The sequence below is a fragment of the Passer domesticus genome, chromosome Z, assembly GCF_036417665.1.
Source record: "Passer domesticus isolate bPasDom1 chromosome Z, bPasDom1.hap1, whole genome shotgun sequence".
NCBI classification, from domain to species: domain Eukaryota; kingdom Metazoa; phylum Chordata; class Aves; order Passeriformes; family Passeridae; genus Passer; species Passer domesticus.
This window is the reverse complement of record NC_087512.1, coordinates 81,741,588-81,765,991: the sequence shown is the minus strand read 5'-3', so window position 1 is coordinate 81,765,991 and position 24,404 is coordinate 81,741,588. Positions and strand designations below refer to the sequence as shown.

Genomic DNA, 24,404 nt, shown 5'->3' with positions numbered 1-24,404 from the left:
CAGCCCGGTGGGGTGGCCCAGCAGGCAGAGCTGTGCCCAAACGGAGCCACAGGCCAGGGGACACCGGCGAGGTGACACCCGCAGGGCTCCCCTGGGTGCCTCCCTGCCACGCTGGTCCCGAGCAAAGCGCTGGTGGGCTCTGTAAACGCCTGCAGCAGGCTCGGTCTGGCTGCGGGGCCAGCTGAAGGCGTGTCCAGTGCCAGCCCGCAGAGCTGTCACCCCGGCGGTGCTGGCGCTGCAGTGACACGGAGTGGCGGTGCTGCAGCCCAGCCCCAGATCCAAACGCTGATGATACGCTGCTCTGAGCTCACACACAGCAGCAAGCAGGGCAGGCACAGCTCAGCACGGCCCGGGAGCACCCAGGAGTCCTGCTCTGTGTGTGTCCAACCTGGCACAGGCTGCAGCTCAGGGCTCTCCTGCACATCCCACCGGCACTGCAGGGCAGCCTGCTGCACCCCCAAACACTGAAATCTGTGGTGAGTCTAACCTCAGAAACAATAATTTATTGGGAGTCACAGATAAAGGGACAAGTACTAAAGTGCAGACATTAGCAAACATTAATTTACACGGGCTGTAATCAGTTTATAAATAATGACCTGCACAGCCAGGTCAGGCCACTGGCAAAGCTACTTGGTAGCACTGGTTTCTGCAGATTACAAGGGATGGTGTTTTCAAACAGCCTGGATGCCACTCTGTTTAATGTAACATTAAAATAGTGAGATAGTCTTATGAACTACAGCTCTACTGAGCCAAGTTCTGCCTCAATTTATATAAAATTCATTAATGCAATCAAAAGCAGAATCTGTTCCTTAATCTTTTTTAAATTAAAGATTGAATTTAGAGCCTAAGGCCTAAGCTTGGTTTGATAGGAAATGCTTGTACCAGGTATTTTCAGGCTGAAGCCCAATACTGACTACATGATCTGAAGCAAGTCACCTACAGGAGAATGATCAACACCCTTGCAGGAATTTCAACCAGAACTGCTTGATAATCCTCAGATGTCCCTTCAGAAATCTGCTTTTAACTTCAGTACTTGCTGTCTTCCAGCTCCAAAAACTTTATACACTCCAAAGCAGTGTCTTCAATGGATTTTGATGAGCCAGTAAGATTTGCAGCTAAGTAAGGCATAACTCCTGATGTCACTTGATTGAAGTAACACACCTGTTTGAACAAAAGCAAATGAAACAAGAAAGCCTATGCATTGCAAGTTAGCCATTTCTTTGCAGAGCCTGGATGAGTACCACAGCTTTTCTGGATGTGAATAGAAGCACACGGTGCTTCTGAAACTGAAGGCAATAATTTGCAAAAAGCAGGCCTTTTTTACAACACTCCAGTGATCTGGGTGTCCTCGCTGCTCTCAGACCCTCCAGCATCTGCAGGTAAATGAACAGAGCAGTGCAGCAAGAAACACTTGTGCATAACATGTTAAATATCTGTGCTTTGTGAGCAAAGCTGTTGCCCAAAAAGAAAGGAACTGCAGCCACCAAGAGCTGCTGAAAGTTGTCAGAAATGTGTTTTCTTAAATGGAAAAGTTTTAGCCTTCCCATGGCAAAGAAGACTGGCATGGGTACAGTGATGGGAATCAGATTGTGTGATTCCTGGCATATGAAACTTCAAGGGAGGAATTTAATTTGAACTAATTCCTTGGCCTTTGTAGGGAGTGGAAAGAGAGACACACCACCAGAGACCAGTGCAATGCACATCCTCCAGAGATGTATTTTAGGAGTCAGTGAATGACTCTGGAGGGACAGGGCAGCCTCCAGTGCTCAGTTCAGGGCTCATTTCTAACAGATTGGCCAAAGTTGGGCAAGCCAGACTCCATACACCCAGACTGATATTCTTTTTTGGAGGTATTTTGCTGTTCCCCCTGCAGTCTGTCAGCTCAGGTGAGGTGACAGCTCCAGGACAGGGGGGACAGGGCAGGGGGCACAGCTGGGCCCCACAGGGCTACTCACAGTGCAGGAGCTGCTGCTGTTGCTGTGGATCTGGAACCCAGCACAGAGGATTTCACTCCTGCAGAACTCCGGGCTTGGGGGCACTGCCCTGAGTGTCACCGACCTCACAGCCACGGTGTAGGGCTCCCTGCAGGGCAGGGACAAGCATCACACCCTTCCCCTTGTGGAAAACATTCACAGAAGTGACTACAGTATCTCATTTTCACAGGAGGGCAGAGGAGCTTGGGTGTTTTCAATGATCCTGGTTCAAAGCTGGGGCTCTGCTGAGCCTCAGTGAGGCTTCAGCACAGACCCCAGTCCAGGAGACCTCTGTGGCAGCCAGAGGACAATTCCCCACCTTTTCTTTTTAATTTACTCTGCTCTCCCACAGTTACTGCATCAGGGAATAACCCTTCCCAGAGGCTTCACAGTGTGAAGGATCCACAGTAAAGGATCCAAACTCATTCAATCCTCTCATGGATGGGGGAAAGCAAGCACAGTACAGAATACTGCCTTTTAGTGCTAACTTGAAGAATTACTGAATGTGGAAAAAGAAACAGAATACAGAAGGGTAAGAGACACCAAAAGCTCCATTTGCCCGTGTTTCACTATGCAAGAACAAAAGGAGATCTAATTAAAAATAATAAAACTTTTAAAAGTATGTTAAACTAAGCAAGGGACTTGGCGGAATTTACAGATACAATAAATGTGTGAAATTTCAAGAACTTCCTTGACTGAATAAAAACTCTGTAATTACAGGGAATGTGAGTACACAGTCAATTCAAACAAACAGAAACCAAACTTGCAGCCAGATGCTTCAGCCCACTGACAGGCTCTCCTGGACATGATTTCTTTCCCCATATGCCCATTTGAAATTCTGGCCTCCTGGCAGACCACTCCCAGAGAGTCACTGTCAAAGAATCAGTACTGGACTATGCTAAAAATTTGTGATGAGCTGGATTTATTTCATTGCACCTTCACATTGCAAGGCAAATCTGGTTGTACAAACTCAGAATCTCACACCTTAGAAAGTAAAATGCCATCTTTGTCACCCGGTGGCAGATCAAGGTGACAGGAGTCCGGACTGTGGCCCTAAAGTGCCCAGAGTGAAAATCAGAGCCATACTCACTGTGGCCTGCTGGGCTGCCTTTGGGACACCAGAATCACAAAGTCTCTGGGCTGGTGGCCTGTCGTGGGGGCAGAGGTAACGTGGTAGATCTTCTCCTCCTCACTCACAGCCTGCAGCACCTCACACGTCCTGTGAAAACATTCAGCACACAGCTCAGGCCCTGTGTGGGCAACAGCAGCTCCTCCAACAAATTCCTTGCAAATGGGCTCCATCCTGACCCTGAACATTTCATTTCCATGTTCCAGCAGCAAGGCAGAGAGAGTGAAACATTTAGGTTTTCTGCAACACCTCATCAGCAGTATTTCTTTAGGTTCTGTTTGTTACAAGCTGTAAATTCAGTAGAGTTTGTAGATTTTTAAATATCCCTAAGGTTCCACTTCCACCCTCTGGTAAAAATCCTTCAGGATGGGACAACTAACTGAAAATGCTTCACCAAATCAAACTAGTATAATTTCAATTCAACTGTGTCTAATCACTATTCTACACCATAAAAGGTAAATAAAAAACTTCAAACACCTTAGAGCCATTCCAAATTCTGTTTCAAATCATACAGACTTTCAAGCATGTTATTTTTCTGAAAATATGCATTTTGAAGGACCCCATTTTTCTTTATTTCTTACTTTGACTGTACAGTGAAACTGAGCATCAGTGTCCCTAACAGACAAACATGAAGGAATACAGCTTTTCCTCAATTTTTAAAGCTAGCACACACAGTATGTCAACCTCAGTTCTTACTTTAAACTTTTTCGGTTTTCACTCATTTTGGGTTTTTGTCACTTTTAACATACACCTGCCTAGGACTGGAACTGTGCTCATTTAAGAAAAAGATGACCTCTGTCCTATCCCTCTCTTTGGACAGAGCACTCTATTTTGTAACCAGACTAAGCACAAACCAAATTTTACTCCTACACTAAAAAAAAAACCAAAACCTCACACTTTGACTAATGAACATTTGATGTCAAACTCTTACAACACTTTGTTCCTAAGGGGGCAGGGCCTCACAGGAGTGTCTGTGACAGAGAAGAGGAGTGTCCAGGGGGCTCAGAGCCCCAGACAGGGACAGGGTCTCACAGGAAGTGTCTGTCCCAGCGCTGGCGGAGGCTGAAGTCAGACAGGAGGGAGAAGGCCACGTGGGATGGCACCTTCACCTGCATCTCCACCTTGAATGACAGCACAGCACCCTCCTCGTGGGTCCAGATTTTCACCTGGAAGGAAAAAAAAAAAAACAACAAAAAAACCAAACCCAGCATGTATTAAAAACAAAGAATAATTACTGTAAGCATTTAGTTGCATAAATGTTACATATTTAGGACTTTAAGCAGGTTTTCTCAGGAGTTCTTAGGAAATGACACACGACTTTGTCCAGGCAAATCAGCCACACCTTGGCTTAGCCCTCTTGCCCCTAGAGCAACCCAGCACTTCCCTTTCTAAAATATTCTTCTTTTTCTCTGTGAAGAAGAGCACTCAGAGTTAATGATACTCTGAATAACTACTCAAAATCATGGTTTTGCATCTCTTGTCCCACACCTCTACTATCTTGCCTTGATTATTTTGGGTCTATTTGTATTCATAGTCATAAACCCCAGAGAATTCAAAAGGAATAACCTGTACATAACAATGCACACACAAGAAGGGTTTGTCACCTCCCACAAACCCCATGAAATGGAAGAGGATGGGTACAACAGAATGTTTAGAATTAGAGGATTTTATTCCCAAATTCATGTGCTTTTTTGCTTCTCAAACACTGAGAGGTTTAACAGATTTGCATTTTCAAGTGATGCACAATTCATAAGGTTCATCATCACTGTTGAGGTTTTGTTGTTTTGGTTTTTTTTTTTTCCTACATCAAAAATGAGCAATCTTCCATTTTTTTCTGCATTTCTGCAACAACACAGATTTTGTATTTCTCTGGATTTTCCTATCTTGGAAGAGAAACCAAGCCCCAGCATAATCCAGCAAGTGCCTTGCTGAAGTACAGTCTGCTGTAAAATTAAATGCTTAAGAGCTTTAAAAACCACCTGCAGGAGGTCTGCATCAACATTCCTCTAAGGCACAGAACAGAAATCATGTTGTTCTAGGAGTCTTCTGGACCTGAGAAATCACAAAACAAAGCAGGAGGTGCAGCTGTCAAAACACCTCTCTGCTAAGTGAACGTTGGCAGGGCTGGATTGTCTCTGCAGCCTTACAAGTCTTGTGGTTTCGTGTCAAAGACATCAGAGTGCCATTTGTTACCTTCAAAAACTGTCACTCGCCCTGGGGTCATTCCAGTTGCAGGGAAAAGGGAACAAATCCTCTGCACTTTAGGGTCATTTCCCCTTGTGCAGTCCCTCTCCAGACTTCTTGTAAGCCCCCTTTAGGTACGGGGAGGTGTTCAAGGTGTCCCCAAAGCCTTCTCTTCCCCAGGAAGAACAACCCCACTAGTTATCTCTGCCTGTCTCCAGGATCTGATTCAAGCTTGCTTTTCCCAGCACCAGTGTTGTCTGCTGTTTATTTGGCACAGCAGTGTTTACTGAAATATTTGACCACTGGAACAACCTACACACAGCACTGGCAGCTTTGCCATCACTGGAATTCCTTATGATTTGCATCTGCTCTTACTTAAGTATCCTATTGTCTACAGGCAAGAGTCACTAAGCAATGTTTCATAGCCTGCAATGCACAGGAGGTCAGACTAAAATACTGCAAAAGTCATTTATTGTCCCAAAACACCTCTGGATCTACACAATCTTGAAGTAAACTGCCAGTCACCAGCCACATTTCAGAAACCCAGCCTTGGCAGATGCCAGGTGTCTCTCCATTTTCTGGAAAACATGCACTGCAACAGGGTTAACACCAGGTTTTCCCTTGACTTCTGCTTCTCCTAGCAGCATCTTCCTCTGCTAGAACTGGGTTACACAAGTTTTGGGTTTACAACACCACTTCACAAACAGGGAGGTGCTTTTCTTTCAGATTTCTGTAATTTCTTTTCTGCACTTACATTATCCAGAGTCTTGGTTATGTCCCACCCTGGTTTTCCTGCCAGGTGTGTCAGTGCAGCTATGTTGCTGTAACTCAAATATGCCTGAAACACAAGACACATGTCTGAAAATGGAGGGGTAAAGGTACATTTCACTGAACATTGCAGAAATGAGGTGTTCTTTTTTTTCCATCATTATGCTTCAACTGCAAACAAATGTTTATTTTCCTCCTAAGTGAAAACACACTTCAGTAGTTTCTGAATTAAAACACTTCCAGTGGCTTCCTGATGCACTCACATGGCTGTTGGCAAAACAATCTTAATTAAAGGACAACAAAACCCTATTTTCAGCTTCTCCAGTTATAAAGCTGTGAAGAACAACTTTGACCACCAGGGAGACAATACAGATAACCTCTCAGACCACTGAATTAATGGTTTTGTCCATCTTCCTCTTAAGTAATTAGAATCTACTTGAAAATTAACCTCTTCTTTGCTACCAAGCTGGGTCCATCTCGGCAATTGTTTTTCACAGCAGGCTCACAAGTAAAGAAAATGCAAATACATCCATTCTTTATGCTTGGCTACAGTGGATGGAGTTCTCATTTAACCACTCTATAAAAAGAATACAGCCTTAGAGTCTTTATTGACAGGGTTTGTCATCACAGGAAATAAATCTTAAGCAAGCCTTTTTTATCATTGTGTGCATTTCATTCATTGCTCTGCAAAAAAAAAAAAAAAAAAAAAAGCTGCTTTAGCCACAAAAACTGGACACTGAAACAACATTTAGCTTATCTATAAATCCACCTAAGTTCAGGTTCAACACCATTCACTGCAGGACACAAGCACTGTCAATGGCCCAGCATGTCCAAACCAGAGACACTTGGTGCAGGGAATATGGGAATGAACATGATTTCACCTCTCTTTCCACAGATTTATGCTATTCCAGTGTTCATCTCTCTGCTGCTATCTCTCCCCCAACTTGTAGCACTTACTAAACTATTTCCTCACTGCAATTTTTCAGATATTCTGTGGCTAGAAAAAGACAAAAACCAAAACCCCAAAATACTTCCTCTACAGGAGAATTCAGCTTTCATAACAGCTGGGGACACTGAGGGATAAATCTGCAGGAAACTTTAAGGGACCACTTGTATGCATCTGTTTTAAAGACAATTTTTTATCCTTTCTATTGAACTTACTCTTCTTACATCAGTAGTGAATCATCTACTCTCTCTTTTTTAAAGAGACATTTCACTGTGTTACACATCCATCCATTCCTCACGACTACCACAAAACTTCAGAGGGTCCACCTGTACTGCCACAGCCTGAGCAGCTGCCTCACACACCCCAAAAGGTGCACAAAACCAGCTTTTTATGCACCTACAGATTACCTGGTTGCTTGTCTCCCAGGCATCAGAGGGCTTGTCTCCTTTAGCAGATAGCATGCATTTTCTAAAACATAATTAAAGAGACACAGTAGCATCAACTGGTTCTTTACACATCTGTGTATGCTAGGAAAAATCACTTTCTATAGGTTTAAGTGTCTTCTAAATACAGGTCCTTTATCAATTTTTGGTTTGCAATAACTGCTTCTTCATTCCAAGAAAGACAGTGAAACACAATAACCTCCAGAGCAAAGTAATTTTGAGACAAGTAGCCTCTAATAATTTCAGTGCCACTGAAACAAAATTATTTATAAATGTAAGCCACATAACGGCCATATATATGTTAGGGATAGTTCAATTACTTTAATTAGAGGACTATGAAATTAAGTTTTCAAAATCAAGAGCTGCTTGTTCCCCAGCTATACCTGGTGAGTCGAATCCTCCTCCTGGCAATAGCTCCATGGTACCTCCTCACACCATCCTGCATGAAAAGTGAACCAGAGAGCAACACATCTCATTATTTTAGAACAAAACCTGAGAAAAGACAAGTAAAAATTCTTTATTCCAGATGGGCAAATGCCAGAGCAGTAATACAAGCAAATAAAGAGTAATTGTGCAATGGCCTTTCCACAAGACAACCCAAGTAAATTGGTGGTTTAGTTTTTGCCTTAGCAATATTCTCTGAAAATTGAAAAGAACCAACTTGAAAAAAACCAATGTGATAGAAGAGCTGTATCATTGTAGCATCCTCCTGGTGCTCTTTGGTCCTAAAGCAGTGGCAGCTGGGCAGTGCACCACATACATTCTGCTCTTTCTAAATGTGCCACCCACCAAATAAGCTATTAATCCAATTTATCATCATCTGGTGTTCAAAGCACAAAGGGAAATTGTATTTTTTGAAGTCAGTTTCTCCTCTTGGGACAGCCTGCAATGGGCAGTAGTGAAACTTACTGCCTCAGTGAGTACATAAGACACCTTGACTCATTTGTCCAGTCCCCATCCTATAAAAAATAAGGTCTCTGATGTTAAACAATAATTTCATTTCTGCCTACACTGGCTCTCTAAAATTCTTGCAACTGGAGCAGGAAGATGACTGACAGGTATTAACACAGCAAATAATTCAACAACAGCATTCAAAGTGCTTCAAGTGCTTCATGAACTACTTTCAGGGAAACATGAACTGAGATCTCCATGTCAAAGGAACTGAAAAGCCCACCCACTTCATGGGATTTGATTCCCACAGACTTCTTTATTTGCTCTATTTCTCATCTTTGTTAAGGGTTTATAAAAATAACTATTCACCGAATACTTATAAATTTAATCTTCAGTCACTGGAAATTGCACAAGATGTAGACAAGTGGAAAAATCTCCAAACACATCCAACTCTTCTTCTCTGCCCATCAACCACAGAATCTCTAGTCATGAGGATCCTCCACTGAGCCTCTCACTTTTGGAAGACTAAAGCTAACAATAACAAACCTCTCACCCGAGGGCAAACATTTCATTTGGAGCTTTTCTCTCCTGCAAGGAGATGCACTGCAGGGCCCTGCTTGGTCCTTGCTTCCCCAGGAAGGCTGTGGTGGCCACCCCGCTCCTGAGAGCTCACCTGAGTAGTGGGCTTGACCCTGGGGAAGGTGAGCAGCTCCCCTTTGTCATCCAAGGCATTAAAAATGAGGAATGCACTGTTGATGTGCCGTGGCTGGTCCTGGATCCACTCCTCACAGTTGTAAGCCTCCACACGGACACCAACCTCCACACTGAAAGGAAAGTTTGAATAAATCACTGAACTGGCTGCCAGTGATGCAGAAGCAGCCCTGAGACATGCTGGAAAGGGCTGCAGTACCTCCAGGTGTGCAGGAAGCCTGACTCAAATACCTTCTGTAGCTTAGCAAATCAATTACTCAGTCTGGGCAGGTACACTTCTGAAATAAAATTTCAGAAAAAGGCAGTAGCTAAATCGCATTAACAAAAATAAGCAATACATAGAACGCAGTCTGTCACCAAGTGCCAAGATGGGAAGATCCTGGCAAGAAGCTGGCATCTTCTGAAGAGTCAAATCTATGGCAGCAACTCAGCCCTTGAAAATCCCTGATTCAGAGGAATATTTATTGTCTGCATTGACAGGAATGGGCTTTGGTGATAAATGATCTTTAAACTGAAAGTCAGAGAATTATTTTTTTTTTAACTTCCACTGATAAAAGTGAAACAAAAGAAAAAAAAAAAGGCACATATAGGCAGTTACAGATATAGTTACATGCCTCAAAGTCACACCTGAAAAATAAGTAAATCACTAATGAAAATCCTACTGATGAAAGCTGAAACACATAGTGTAGGCAGGTGCTGGAGATGCCCAGGCAGACAACAGATGAGGAGCCTTACCTGTTGTGGAAAGTGTTGTTGACAATGGCATTGAAGACCAGGCGGTCACCCACAAAGGATGGCCCCCAGAATTTGAACATGTTAACAGCCTTCAGGATGGGGTGTGAACGGCACAGGCGGCTGAAACAGAAAGCCAGAGAGACAGACCAAAACACACACTTGTGCTGAAAGCACAGCCAGCGCGACTGACTACAGGAACAGGGTTTGCAGGACCTGGAAGGTCACTAAATTACACTGATCTGCTCCATGCTAGCATGTTCAGCTCCAAGAGCATGTAAGTCCAGCTTCCACCATCGTAATACCACTTATGTCATGCTGTCTCATTTCCAACACGTTCTAAAAACACCAATTAATTCTCACTGCTTGAGACTGCCCCCTGTGAAAGCCTGACCATGAATCCCTTACCTACAGAGTAACCACCCACCTCACAGTTTCATTAATTTCTGTAGGACTGCACGGGGAGCAGGCTCCTGAGCCGTGTAAAAATGCCAGACCTTAAAGCCTTTAAACAATTAAAGGAAACCTGAGCAGAAAGGCTGAGCACCAGGGGCAGTGTCCAAGCAATGCCATGTCAATTTATTTAGTCCTAATATTTGTACATTTTGCTTATTTATAGATGCTTTCTGCTAGTTTCATATGAAATGAGAATTAAAAACCCTCATATATATATATATACAGATAGATATAGATATAGATATATAGCTATAGATAGATGTAGATATAGATATAGATATAGATATAGATATAGATATAGATATAGATATAGATATAGATATAGATATAGATATAGATATAGACAGATATAGCCTCACATGGCTACCAGATGCAGTCTGTGTAAATAGAATCTTTGGAGCAGGCAAAAATCAGGTTTCTTCATCAGTTCTGCATGTATTCAAAGCCCCTCACTTTCTGCTGGGCTGTCTGTGCATCACAGGAAGAGGGGACAATATACAACATATGACATTTATTTTTAGCAACACACTGCTCTCAGTAAGGAGCCCGTGTGCATATCCAGGATATATTGTTCCATGGTGAAGTTTTCTAAATTTGAAAACACAGTTTTGTAGCACTTCTAGCTTTTAACTCAACTGCACTTTGGAAACTAATGTACCAGTATTGTTAAATGCACACAATTATCTGCAGCTAATTAACTGACTGGTACATCTCTTGAATAGTCTAATACATTTGAATTACTTTGTAATTAAATTAAAATAATTTGCTCCTCTGATTTAAAATGCTAAGTGTTGATTCTATTTACAATGTTCACTCTAAAGATGCAAACACAATAATGATGAGGAGAGGAACAAACCAGATATCAGGCTTAAATATTCATTTCTTTCCTGGAAAAGTACACCCTGAATGGTTTTGTTGCAAATGTAAGGAACAAGAAAGTATCCATCAAGTTCAAGTTAATATTACTAATATTCAAATTGTTTTATTGCTATCTGCAAGATTTTCAAAATTGACCAAAAAAAGGTAGTGGGGAGGCAAGAAGGAGAGTGAGCAACCTTTAAAATGCCCTTAGAATTTTGTTTTTCTAGGGCTATTCCTCCTCTTCTGTTCCTCCATCAGTCTGTGGCCATAAAAATTCTTACCTGGCACCTTCAAAGGTGGGGTCTAACTCTGAGTGGCCTCACAAAAAGTTCATAGTGAGAGTAGTTATTTCTCAAGCAAAAACTACAACATCTCTGCTTTCAGATGTTGATAATTTCAGGAATAATAGCTGGTGTCAGCCTCTGACACCAGCTATTATTCCTGAAATTATCAACATGAGTAATCATGTTGGACATTAATTACTTTGAGGAAAATTTGTCCAGTACTCCATTTGCTGATGTCTCCCTTCCTTTTTTTTTAAACCTAAATGTGACTCCCACAAGGTAGAATTTATCAGATGAAAAAAGGTAAATATTCTGAGTCATAATATGGCAAAAATCTGCAGCAGTCCCTTCAAGCCACTGGAACTGCACGTGGGGGTAAGGTCAGTGCACTCTGTTGTTACTAAAACAAGTTATTTATCCAACCACTACAGAAAATCTGTTGTTATCAGTACAACCACTGGCTACAAATCAAAACCATATGAATAATGAATGGAGAAGTCATTTAATTATTAAAGATAAAAAGGGAAAACATTTCCAACGTCCCTGCAGTGAATTAGGTCACTCGGTATGCAAGGAGAATTCAGACTGAAACTTGAGTGCTGCTCACAAAGAAGCTTTGTGCAGTGTCCAGGAACAGGAAGGGAGAAAAACAACGGTTTGACTCCAGGGAAGAGGAATTAAGTGATTATATGCCTGGGTCACACTGACAGGCAGTGTCACAAAACATACTTTGTTCTTTTTACCTGAAGATGCCCGAGCTCTTTAAACTGCTAAAATTGTTGCAAGCCATAGGATGTGCAACTCAGAGGGTCTGAAAGGTCAAGTGACTTGCTGAGGGTTATGCATCCATTCTGTGCACACACCAACAAAACAGAGCCTGTTCATGTGGATCCTTTTTCTCTGACTTATTTTTCTTCTGGCATCACGAGGATCTGCAGACTAAGTTCTAGCAGGCTGTTCATTTTTGGATGTCACTTGATACCGGGTGAGTATCAGTTTTATCCTGATTAAACACCTCACTTTGTTTCTAAAACACTGCACCAAGCACAAGGAGAGCAGGTTTCTGTTCCTGTATCCAGTGTTAGCTTTCTGCAAAGTTTCCCAGGAAGGTAACACAGCCTCTTTTGCCTTAGGCTCTGTATGTGTAACAGAATAATGTCTGAGTCTCAGTGGCATGGCATGCTGTGGGAGATGTACCACTTAGATAGTTCAAAGGCCTCCTGTAATGTGAGAAGGAAGACAAGTCACAAAGGCCTGGGTCTGTACTCTTCATAAAATAAATCCCTGTGAAACCTTTAACGTTAAAAGCTCATCCACTTAGAACCACATGCAGAGACAATGCTGCAGGAAAGTACCTTGCTGAAATGCTTGCCACTGTCTGCATCCAAGCCATGATCTGGCCACCAAAAGTGTTTCCATGATGGTTTGCATGAGGAGGCAGGACAAGCTCAGTGCTCTGCACGTGGGTATGCTCAGTTGAAACTGCATCCTTCTCTTCACAAGTATCTGAAACACAGCAGCAATGCATCAATGAATGCTTTCAGAAGAAAGAACACCCAGTGAAGAGAGCAGCTTGCTTCAGACTCAGCAAAAAGAAGAAAAACAGAAAGGCACAGAAGAGCCTCGTGGTTTGCAAGGGAAGGAATAAGAGGCTGAACATTTTCTCTGTTCTCCCAGGAGCTGCTGCTGCCAGCCCTCAGTGCATGCCCACATCCCTGTGTCAGGGGCAGTTCTGTGTCCCTGTGTACAAATCTTGTAATTACCCAAGACAACACCTGAGTGAAATGACTGAAATGAGGATCTGAACCACCTTGTATCACCTGAGCATTTCTGGTCTCACTTTCAAGTGTTTAGCCACGCATCCTCACTCTAATCTCAATTCTTTTTGGTGGTGTTTCGCAGGAAAAGATTTAGGCATGAGATTACAGAGAGTAATTTTAAAAGAGCCTATCTGTGCTAGGAGCTGCTTGTCCTGAATGGTACTTTTGACTTGTGCCATAATTAGCTAACTTTGTGATTATGTAAGTGTGTGGAAACATATGACTAACTTGTACTTTGGACCGACTCAAGGTGTTCCCTAAGATCCACTTGTCAAATAAACCTCACTTTCAGGGTATGATTTGTACATGTGCTGCTACCTAGCAGCCTTTACACACAATGTTCTCTCCTCTCTTCTCCCACTCTGCTTGTTCTGCCTCCTTAAGGAGGTGAATTAGTGCTACAATAATATCCCTCAAAGAAGTTTCCAGGAAAGGCAGTGGAGACAAAACCCATCGACCTCTGATTTGTCACTCAGGTTATTAAACTGTACCCTGTGAGACAGTTACTGTGAAGACAAATAGCTTGTTTTCTTGTACCAAACAAGACTCTTCAGTTCTACGAAGTCTTTCTAAATTGTTAAGGTTAGATCTTTGTTTGTAACAGGTTTAATCTCCCCTCAGTAAAGCCACATAATGCTTGTTATTTATACATGGAGCTACAGCTCAGATTTTCCAAATACCAGCATATTTTCTTAACTGCTCCGAGTAATTTCTTTTGTGGGGGAACACAACAAGTTATGAGTGCAACTTTCTTTAAAAACAGAAATTACTCCCATATATAAAGAAGAACCTGTTTCTTCATTCTGTTTTTCTAACTTTTTTACCTGTTCTGACCCCCATGTAATGAAACTTCTGCTTCTTGGGAATCATCTTGGGGCATAAACATAGTCCTTACTTTCCTTTCTGGCAAAGACATGGCCATAAGCCTGAGTGAATTTCATGCTTCTGTCTACATCACAACCAGTGTCACAGAAGTTTATTGCTGTGTTTATTGCTGAGGTCTGTGTGACCTGTGAAATCTCACACACAGAACCACGTGGAGATCTGCATTTCACATCTCTTTAATGGACACCTGGCCTTCAACCCTGCCTTTTTACATATGGGATTTCTGAGAGACAAAGAAATACCACTCTGTTAGAATAACTGCCTAAGACACCTCTGGCACCTCTACCCACAAACCTGGCAAACTTTTCTACCTGACACCATAACCCCAAGGAGATGTTTTGCCTGCTTTTTTCCTTCCTTCCAGCTGCCCATAAGTGTTCCACCTTCTGTGCTGAGTGCAGAAATCACCTTCCTTATTGCTCTCCTGCATCAGCTTCTGAAAGACTTGGACGTAGCCCAGGCGGATTCTCCTCCTCTCAATAGCCAGGCTGTGCTCCAGGTGGTCTTCTGCAGACAGAAGCTGCACAGGTTTTAACTCAACCTGTGCAAATGTGGAGGAAGAAAATTCAACAATTCTGAATTTCACAATCGTGACAAAGCGCACTTTGAACTTAAAATGGCATCAGCATTTTCTACATATCCTATCATCTGTCCAAGATGACAAGTTTAATAATACAACTAACACAGAGTATAAAGGTCAAGAGATTCTGCATTATCCTTTCAGAATCATTCATTAAAACTCAGTGACAAAGTGCTTTTAGCTTCTAAATACAAACATTCATGAGAGCACACAGTGTTTAAGACAGTTCTCATTTAAGGAAAAAAAAATTAAAAGACAGGAAAATAGGAACTTAATATGAATGTTTGAGGATAGAATTTTTGAACCAGAAAATAATTCAGTTGCACTGGTCAGTGGTGTCAGTGCAAATTCCTGTGTATGTAATTTCAACGACAAACTACATCCAAACCTGTACTGGCTAAAGACAATTACTACATTTGGATAATTACACCAGAGGTGACACTGAACAATCACTCATGAGATTTGTCTAGAAGGGCGAGCTCAGAAGCATTAAAATCATGCACATAGCAGTGCACCACAGACAAATTCAACATTTTGTGTCTTTCAGTGCTGCCTAATTAATTAGTGCTAAACTAATGTTTCTCAGCTTTTGAGTCTTCCCTCTAACCCTCTTGCAGATTCACTGCCTCCTTTTCAGTCTTTTTCAAGAGCTTCCTGGATTTTCCCAGATGGCCCAGATAAAAAGTTAAGATGGTGGGTATATTGAGATTCTCTCTGTACAACTTTAGAAACAGTTGTTCAGAAAAGTGGATTTGAAAAAAATATTCTTTAATGTCTCTGAGACTTCAGTTTGTGATGGAATTTGAACTGAACTCTCAAACTCCCTCTGGGACATTCCTGTCTTAAGCCTAATCTTAGTTAATCATCACCAATTCAATCCTGAATTAATCTCCCCAGAAATTTGGGCGAAAGGTAAACAGGTTTATGTTATGAGTATGATATCAAACTCATAACAAACAATTCTCACTTGATAATATTTCAGTGCTATCAGGGTAGCAATTGAGCCATTAGCCCTTCAGAGACAAGAGCTGGGCTGCAGTTTTAGTAAAACTGCTCCAGTCTGTTTCCTCTCCAAACTGTGGCACATCCTCAGAAGAGAGAGCAGGAATGACTGGATGTATTAATTGCTCGTGGGATGACTCTGCCAATCTCCAGAGGAGGTTTAGCACCAGATGTGCTGTCATAACACATGCAGGGAGACAGGAAATTCAGACTCATGATGTCATATTCAAGAAAGTAGAATGTTACAGGCAAATGGAGCTTATTAAGAGAGTCTGAGTGTTTGGCCTTCCATACCAGAAAATTCTGAAAAGACTGTGCCTGTCTGCACAGTGATGTGAAGGCAAATGTTACCAGGACTGATTTCCAAACACCTCCACAGAGCCAAACACTGGGCAGAAGAAACAACCCTGGCGTCAAAACCAATCAACATAAATGGCAAAGAACAATTGAGATAGGAAGTGAGCTTAAAAAGAATGTCTTCTGTGTGAACAGTGAGGTCTGAACAACCTCCCCAAGATGATAAAAAAGCCCATCCTGCAATCAACTTCTGAAAAGGAGAGAGATTCACATGGATCTCCCTTCCACTGCTTGCCTCAGTCAATACTGTAGCCCTCAGAAAAGACCTCACTTCTACAATGAACAAACATGGAAATGGAAATGATAATAATAGTAATAATAATAGTAATAATGATAATGATGATGATAACAACAATAATAATAATAATTTCAGAGAAGCAACTTAGAAATAAACCCTCAAACTCTGTCTTATAAAGCTTGAACTTCATGCTTTTTTCCCATCACTGATCAAAATAAACAGTGTTTCTGCTGTGTTTCACAACCAGAAAAGTTGGGTTATTTCACAGAAACCCAGGCACTCTAAGCTTAGGAGAAAACAGGAAAAATACCTTTGCACCACCAACTGGTTTGGCCACATATGTTGCATATGCCACACTCACAATCTTTTCAGCATTAGTCAAAACATCCTGTACTGTCACCTTGATGCCAACCTACAAGGCAGAAGGTGGTGGAGGAAGGAGACAAAAAAGGGCATTTGCACCATTGTCATTTGATTTGAGACAACATACTGCAGTTTTTATCAGTCCCTTACACCTAAAGGACAAAGGTAAAAAACCTGCTCTAATCACTGATACATCTCTGGTCATCACAATATTCAGTCAACTCTGAAAGGTTTTCTAGTACCACAGCTTTTATGTTTGTTTAGCATCACTTGTAAAGGAAATTTACAAAAACAGGGAAGACACGTAAATGTAGTTTTATGGACATTTCCTTGCATTTTCTTCTGTGGCATTTGGAGTCCCCATCTGAAGCAGTTTATAAGATCTGTACATGCAAAAAAAAGTGTGCTTAGGGGTGCAAAGCACAATGAAGCACTTGAATGTGAAACACTGGGCTTGATCCTGTGGCACAGGGCTGGCATACATCAAAATTAGTTTATTTTCTAATTTCTAGAAACCTTTGGAATGCATTACTGTGAGATGCATCACTCCCATTAATAATAATGGGAATTGCACACAGGCACAATGCAAAAAAAGCACCCCCAAAGTTCAGTTCTGATTTCAAGTGATCAGGCAAGCCATTGCATACTGACTGCAGTATGAAAATTAAGATCATTGCACACCTGAGGTATATACATTTCTATCAGAAGTTTCAAAAATGCTTTGAACCTCACCTATCCTGTGGATCTGGCCTAGACCAACACCACCTATCCTGCCCACTACACCTGCCATAGGCTTTAACTTTTGGGGGCCCAGGTGCTACTCTGACATGGATTATTTCACAGGAAACACACGACTGTAACACTCTGAAAGCAGTGCTAATAGGCAGTGTTTTTATTCAGATATCTGCAAATATCTGGGGCAAATAAACATGGAGCCACACTGTGCTCCTCTGCTGCTCCCACCTCTGCTCTATTTCTTCAACATCTTTAGAAAAAAGAGTGATGATCTCTTACCTCCATGCTGGTTTTGAACGCTCTGTTCACCTTTGTTCTGATGGCAATAATTTGTCCAACCCTGTTAAGAAGAGTAAGACCTTACAGCAGGGAACATGCACCTTTCTAAGGGCTTGAATCTGCCTCTCTGTGTACTCCTAAAAGTAGTGAGGAACATCTCATTAATCAGTCTGTGTCTTCCACACTGCACTGAGAACTCACTGTAAAAAAAGTGATTTTCTCACTGTTTTCTATTCAACACTGTTATTCTCCAGTCAGACTTGGTCAGTAGAAGTACAGCCACTTCACAACCCTAATGGCAACATTCCTTCTCTCTGCTGGTGTCTGAATGGCAGCAGGTGTGCTCCAGGTACACCCAGAAATTCTGGCTTTTGCTCCAAAGCACATCCTGCACCAAATATTTACTTTATATCTAGTACAAATTTTAGAGATTCTTAATTGCTAGATTATTATCTAGTGTGATTTCACTATATTATGTATTATTTTAACTATATTTAATTTTATTTTTTATTATTTATTTTATTGTTTATTACCTTTAAAATTCTCCTTATTGTCAAAACAGATTTAAATGAGGAAATATTTTCTTTCCTTCTGGAATTCCTAAAGCACCTGCTCCAGGTTCATAGCAGGAGCAAACCTTGTTCCCAAACCCCTGAAATCCCAGCTCTAAGCAGTGCTGAGAAGGTGGAAGGAAGGCAGCTTGTCCTCAGGTTTTTCCACTGAGCAGGAAGTAAAAGGACAGAATGTGCAGGGCAAGCCAGAGCCACAGCCAAAACTGAAGGGTGTCAGGCCACTGCCTCCAGGGAATTCAAACTGAGTTACAAATGCTAAAGAGCAGCCCTGGGGCAGGAAAAGTGGAGAAAATTACAGCCAAGACTGAAGTAAAATGTAACTCAGAGCTCTTGGGTACTGACAAAAGATTAAAAGATTCACAGCAAAGGGTTTTGCACAGTTATTACCCCGGTTTATTTAAAATAATAATAGTAATAATAATAATAATAGTTGCTTCCTAATTTAAATGAATGAAGTTGGGACATTTAAAGGTAAAGGCTCACTGAAATTGCTTATTCCACTGCAGAGGAAGAATGGGAAATAGGAAACAGGATACCTGCTCCTCCAGAGGACCTGACAGGAACAACAAAGTACACAGCAATTTTCCCTTTCTTGTTCTCACCCTAGAACACAGGTGGAATCCTTTGGGGCAGGGGAAATGGTCAGGACAAAGAACCAAGACCATCTACAGGTGCACAGCCCTCATTAGGTTCTGCAGAAGATGCTCAGAAGCAGTTTTTGCATTACTCATTGCAAAAAAAAGGCAGAACTGTAAAGGACATTGTCACCAGCTCCCTCCCAGAAAGGAGAGTATTCAGAGCTGCAGGTATGCAGGGGCAGAAGTCACACAGCACCACCTAAAACTGTCAGAAATTTACCAGAATGAACTGACTATCATTCACACACAAAACACTAACAAAATATAAAGAAATGCAATTTAAAATCAGATGTAATTGAAAATCAGCACCACTGAACTGTTGTGTGTTACAAGAAAAGGAAGAGGTTAGCATGGTTTAAAGCTAAGTTTTGAACTATCTAGATGTATGACAATTTCTCTTTACATCTCAGCAGAAATAAACAAGAGGACTTAATCCCTGCAGAAGATTCAGTAACCTGGTTTAGGTAAATAAACCTTACAGTAAGCCACTTACTTAAAAACCATCTTATTAATTTACCAGAGAGAGAAGCAAGAACTCTCTAATTTATTCAAGATGTTTGTGTAATGAACTAGATTTGGCAAAATTTAGGAAATTGCACAGTGAGCTACCAAAAGGATGTTAGGGGTGACCTGGCAGAGAAAAATAATTTCTTTCACAATTGCAAGATTTGTACCTGAAATTCTTGTTACAAATGCAACATTGGTGTTACAAATGGAACATTGGCATTACAAGTGAGAGAAGAAGTGGCAATAATCAGAAACAAATCTGGAAGGAAAAGTATTTTCATCGTATACCAGAAGCTGTGTTCTGCTCTCAAGAAACAAGATAAAAAGTCCTCTGAAGTTACTAACTCTGAACTTTTACACCTGAAAGGGAAACTCTACCCTGACTTTGATTAGTTTTAACAAACAATTTTTTTTTCTAAGGACCAAATTAAAAACACAGAGAAAATCAAGGCAGGACAAACACTTCAATATTGTGAAGCAGACCAAGAAATTCTCTTTTGAGTTCCAGAATTCATATGATCATGTTCTCTTCTTTGTCACTGGCTGTAGTTCTTACTTTAATGGACACTGGTCTAACAGTCTCAAGTGTGAGTGGATGCTTATTTTACACTTACCAACAGTTTTAAACTGACATCATCTGGCAGCCAGTGTTGCTTTGTTCACAGCCACAACAACTGCACGTGCACTGCTCTGTGCAACCAGGCACATCCCATCTAACCACTCATTAATTCCCAGACTGCCCAGTGTAAAACCACACAAAACCCACAAAGTAATGGCTTTAGGGTTCTCTAAAGGCATGGTTTAGGAATAAAGGTCCTATTTCCTCTTATGGTGTCTTTTATCCCACTGAAAACCACAGAAAATGGGAAAAGTTCAGTCCTGTGCTATTTTGTAGACTCAGTTAATTCAGTGCTCAGTGAATGTAAAACATTGATCTTTTTTCTAAAATAGCTGAAAGAAAAAGATGTTAAGAAATTAACTGAGAGAGACCTTGCAACAATAAAAGCACTGATAACAGTAAGTTTTATAGGTAGTATTCCTTATTTAACAGAGATAAGCAATGGCCTGCAGCCATTCCCTAGAGCCAGAGACCACTGGGCCATCAGTTTCTCACCAGGCATCTGCACTGCCAAGCCAAGTTCACAGCAGCTTGTTTCTGCCCTGTGAGGTGGACCTGCTCCCTGGGTGGGTCAGGCTATCACAGGTAGGAAAGAGCAGTTTTGAGACTTAGCCCTGTGACTGAGGTGAGTTCACGGGTCTGCTATCTCCCCTTTATCATGCCTGGGTTTATCTCTGCCAAATAAGAACCTGCAAGAAGGAAAAGTTGTCAGCTGGTTGGTACCTGGCAGCCTCTTCAAACTGAATGTCATCCATGGACGCTGTCACGCAGGACACCCCAGCATGCTTCTCAGCTTCAAAAGAGACACAGGGGCACGCAGTTACAAACCAAATGGGACTCAGATGAGGGGAGAGAGGATGATGCATCTGACTGCACCACACTGATTTATTACAAAATATGGATATTGATCCAGTACTGATATCCAACTGTGACAGACAAAGACTCTCTACCTGTTTAAAGTTAGAAAGTGAAAGCTCCCAAATACACACCGTGATTTACAGGTGATTACAGAGTCCTTTTATCCATATAACCATTAAATATCCGAAATAGAAACACATAATCATAACTGGTACATCCCCTTCCCTGCTTCGTGTGCTAATTAGTTCAAAAGCTATGAGGCATGCATAGTTTGTTCCTTGAAATGGGTCAGTGGTCCCTTTCTTGGGGAGGGGTCCCAAAATGAGGAAGCAAATTAAGTCTTCCTCCTTCTGACCTTTCTACCTTTTCCATGCAAATATGACAAATGAACCCTTGGTAGAGCTCCCATTCCTTGTCTTCAGTTGGTTTCAGAACCAATTGAAATTTATGTTTCTAAAAGCTATTTGTCAGTTTCTATAATCTTCATTATAAACCCAGCTAACCAAACCTTGTGTTGACAAGCAATCCATTATTAGTTAACTACTAGCTCCTAACTTCGTCAAGTCTTACCCATTTATTTTCATTAACTCCTATAAAGTTTATCTCTAACTAAAGTCTCAGCTCCTCTAAAATCTCTAAATTCCTTAAAGTTTATGTCTCAATCAGAAGGATAATTACTTTACTATGCCATACTTCATACATTGAATCTGAACTGAATCTGCCTTGCACTCCCCCTTGCTCACAACTGCACAGAGCTGCACTCATCCTCATTTTCTCCAGTGACTGCCTTGTGACAGTCTCACACACACACACACAACTCCTGGCCCTGATAGGCCAAGGGAACAAAACATCCTCACTGCAGATAAACAATCCCCACATTGCACTCCACTTTGGCACAACACAAACACAGCAAGAGATAAGAATTATATTTTCTCCTTCTCCGATGCTCAGCGAATGTGAATCCCAGAAATATTCCTGGGAAGAACTGTGTCTTGCTTTCTGTGTGAGGAAAATGTGGCAACACACACAGTGGCCACTCTGCACCTGCAGGGAGCTATTCACCAATGCAACTCTTAGGCGAAAAGGGAGGCTAAATAAGACTAAAGTTTACACGTTTTATCGTGATTCTGTTGTAAAGGGTGTTTGTATTCATGGGTAACATCAGGAGATAAGACTGGGTGATAGCAACTACCTTACTTAGCTTGAAAACCTCCACCTAAGGTCTTTTCCCAAAAATGAATGTTGTGGTAAGAGAGTCTTAACAAGCATTTTGAATGACAGAAAGACTCACAAAGTGCTACCAAGCTCACGGAAAGCTCATCATTCTCCCTCAAAACAATATGTCATGAGCATCAGCTAGGGCAATGCAGTGGGGAAGTTTTATGTCAGCTGAGGATTCTGAGATGCAGGAGAAAAAAAGAAATACTTATTAGTAGGTAAAAACCTTAGCTTATTAGTGCAGTCACAACAGTGGAAAGCAGCTGAGTACATGTCCTTAGTGTGGCAGGAATTAAATAAAAACAAAAACCCAAAAATGCAGGAGTTAAATAAAAACAAAAACAAGATTTAGGGAATTCAAAACCAGAATTCACCTGCTGTAAAATATTTTTAACTAAATTTGAACTGTTACTCATCTCCCTGGGGTACATTTGGCTGTGAAAGGAACACACACTTTTTGCATTAATTATGAGAGCTAATCTGGAAAATGTAAACATGTTATTTACTGTTAATATTTAATCACCTGATAGTTAAGTTGTATAGCAAGCTAATAAGATATATTATTTATTTGACCATAGCACCCAGAGCTTCCAGTCAAAAGGTGAATCTGCAGTGCACTAGGACCTGTACAAACACAGGGAACCTCTGCTCCAAAGTCCTGAGTGACAGAGACAAGAGAGGGGAACAGCAGGAACCCTGGAAAATAGAAGAGCTCTCACTCCCAAGCAGCACGCATTTTTAGCGAGCATCACAAGAGGAGCTCAGAGAAATCGGAGGTTTTGTATCAAAATCTGAAGAGGTCCCTCTGAAAATACGAGGGGAAAGCACAGTCTGTGCTCAGAAAATCACTTCTGAGGGGTTAAAGCAGTGAAGGGCTGGAATGGAATCATTCCTTCACACACCTGACAGGGGCGTGCTGCTTTGAGGCGTGCTTCCCCCGCAGCCCGCGCTCACAGCACTCGCCAGTCACTTGTGCGAGCTGGCGAGGGGGTTTAGAAGCTTTGGAAGGCGAGGTGCAGGCAGACGTGGAGTGCTCTGCCCGCTGGATGGATCTGTGGTTGTTTCACAGAAACACAGAATCCCAGAATAGTCAGGGCTGGAAGAGTCCTCTGGAGACCACTTGGTCCAATCCCCTGCCAAAGCAGTGGCACCTTTCCTTCTTTTTGGCACACAAGTGCCAATAGTCTTAAATTAGTACTTTCCTTCCTTCTCTTACTTATCTCTTACCACCTCTTTTCCTCCCTTCTGCTGCTGCTTTTTAAAAATCTCCTCATCCTCGCTTTCCCACCACCTCCCTCGCTCTCCCGTGCCATCTGACGCCTCACCCTCGTGGTGTCTGTTCCCAACTGGACCCCAGATCTCCTGGGCTCCTCCAGAGAGACATGGAACTCTTGGAGTGGGTCCAGGGCAGGCAACCAGAAGGACTGGAGCATCCTCCTCACTAGGGAAAGCTGAGCAAGGTGGGTCTGCTCAGCCTTGGGAAGAGATGCGTGAGAGGGGCTGTGCGTACAAATCCACGTGTACAAATGTCCAAAAAGGGCGTCAGAGCATGGACCAGGCTCTGCTTGGTGGTGCACAGCAATGCCACATGAGGCAAGGGCAGAAAATTATGCCCTGGAAGTTCCATCCGAACAGGAGGCTCTGCCAGAGCTGCAGGAGCGTTTGGACAGCACTGCCAGGGATGCAGGGGGTGGGATTGCCGGGGTGTCTGTGCAGGGCAGGGGTGGGACTGTGTGATCCTGTGCGTCCCTTCAGCTCAGGGGACTCTGATTCTATGATGAAGAACTCTTTCAAGAGCACTGAGCACATTTCCCAGACAGAGTGTGGAGCGCAGCTCGCTGGTCCCATCCCAGCAGTGTCTGTACGATCCCGCGTCCCGGGCTCTGGAATGACCCCAAGGCGGGACAGGATCACCGCTGTGGCCCCTTCCACCCTGTGACCCACCCCCAAAGCCCCCTGTCCCTTCCAAGGGATGACACCTTCCCTCCAGCTCCCCAGGGTAGGGGCCCGGCCCCCCGGCCGTACCTGCGAGGCAGGCGGCGGCGTCCATCCACTGCAGCAGCGGCCCCGCGGCCAGCTCCCCGCGGGGCCCGGCGTGGGCCGGCAGCACGGCCCGGCACATGTACACAGCCATGGGGGAACGCTGCCCGCTCCGCCCGGCACCGCGGCCAGCGCCTCCGCCTCAGCCATGGGCGGGACCGGCGCCGCGCCGCGGGGCGGCCTCCCGCGGAGGCGGGACGGGCTGAGGGGAAAGGGAGCCCGGGCTGAGGGGATGAGGGGAAAGGGAGCCCGGAGTGAGGGGAATGAGGGGAAAGGGAGCCCGGGCTGAGGGGAAAGGGAGCCCGGGCTGAGGGG

The 24,404-nt window shown here is 42.8% G+C and overlaps 1 protein-coding gene across 2 annotated transcripts; it reads right to left on the bottom strand.

Annotated features, from left to right (window-relative positions):
* Window positions 1-488: 488 nt before the first annotated feature.
* ACOT12 (acyl-CoA thioesterase 12) lies at window positions 489-24,229 on the bottom strand. 2 transcript variants are annotated; one of them, XM_064402995.1, is made up of 15 exons: window positions 24,075-24,229; window positions 20,697-20,766; window positions 17,638-17,698; window positions 16,571-16,672; window positions 14,492-14,624; window positions 12,734-12,884; window positions 9,781-9,900; window positions 9,008-9,158; window positions 7,827-7,882; window positions 7,408-7,468; window positions 6,041-6,124; window positions 4,135-4,268; window positions 3,064-3,192; window positions 1,956-2,082; window positions 489-1,161 (listed from the first exon to the last, which is right to left on the bottom strand). In XM_064402995.1, the coding sequence occupies exons 1-15, from the start codon at window positions 24,181-24,183 to the stop codon at window positions 1,027-1,029; spliced, it is 1,623 nt and encodes a 540-aa protein (XP_064259065.1). In that variant the 5' UTR covers window positions 24,184-24,229; the 3' UTR covers window positions 489-1,026. The 2 variants fall into 2 exon arrangements, with proteins under 2 accessions (XP_064259065.1, XP_064259066.1); XM_064402996.1 differs by lacking the exon at window positions 16,571-16,672.
* Between the last annotated feature and the right edge of the window lie 175 nt (window positions 24,230-24,404).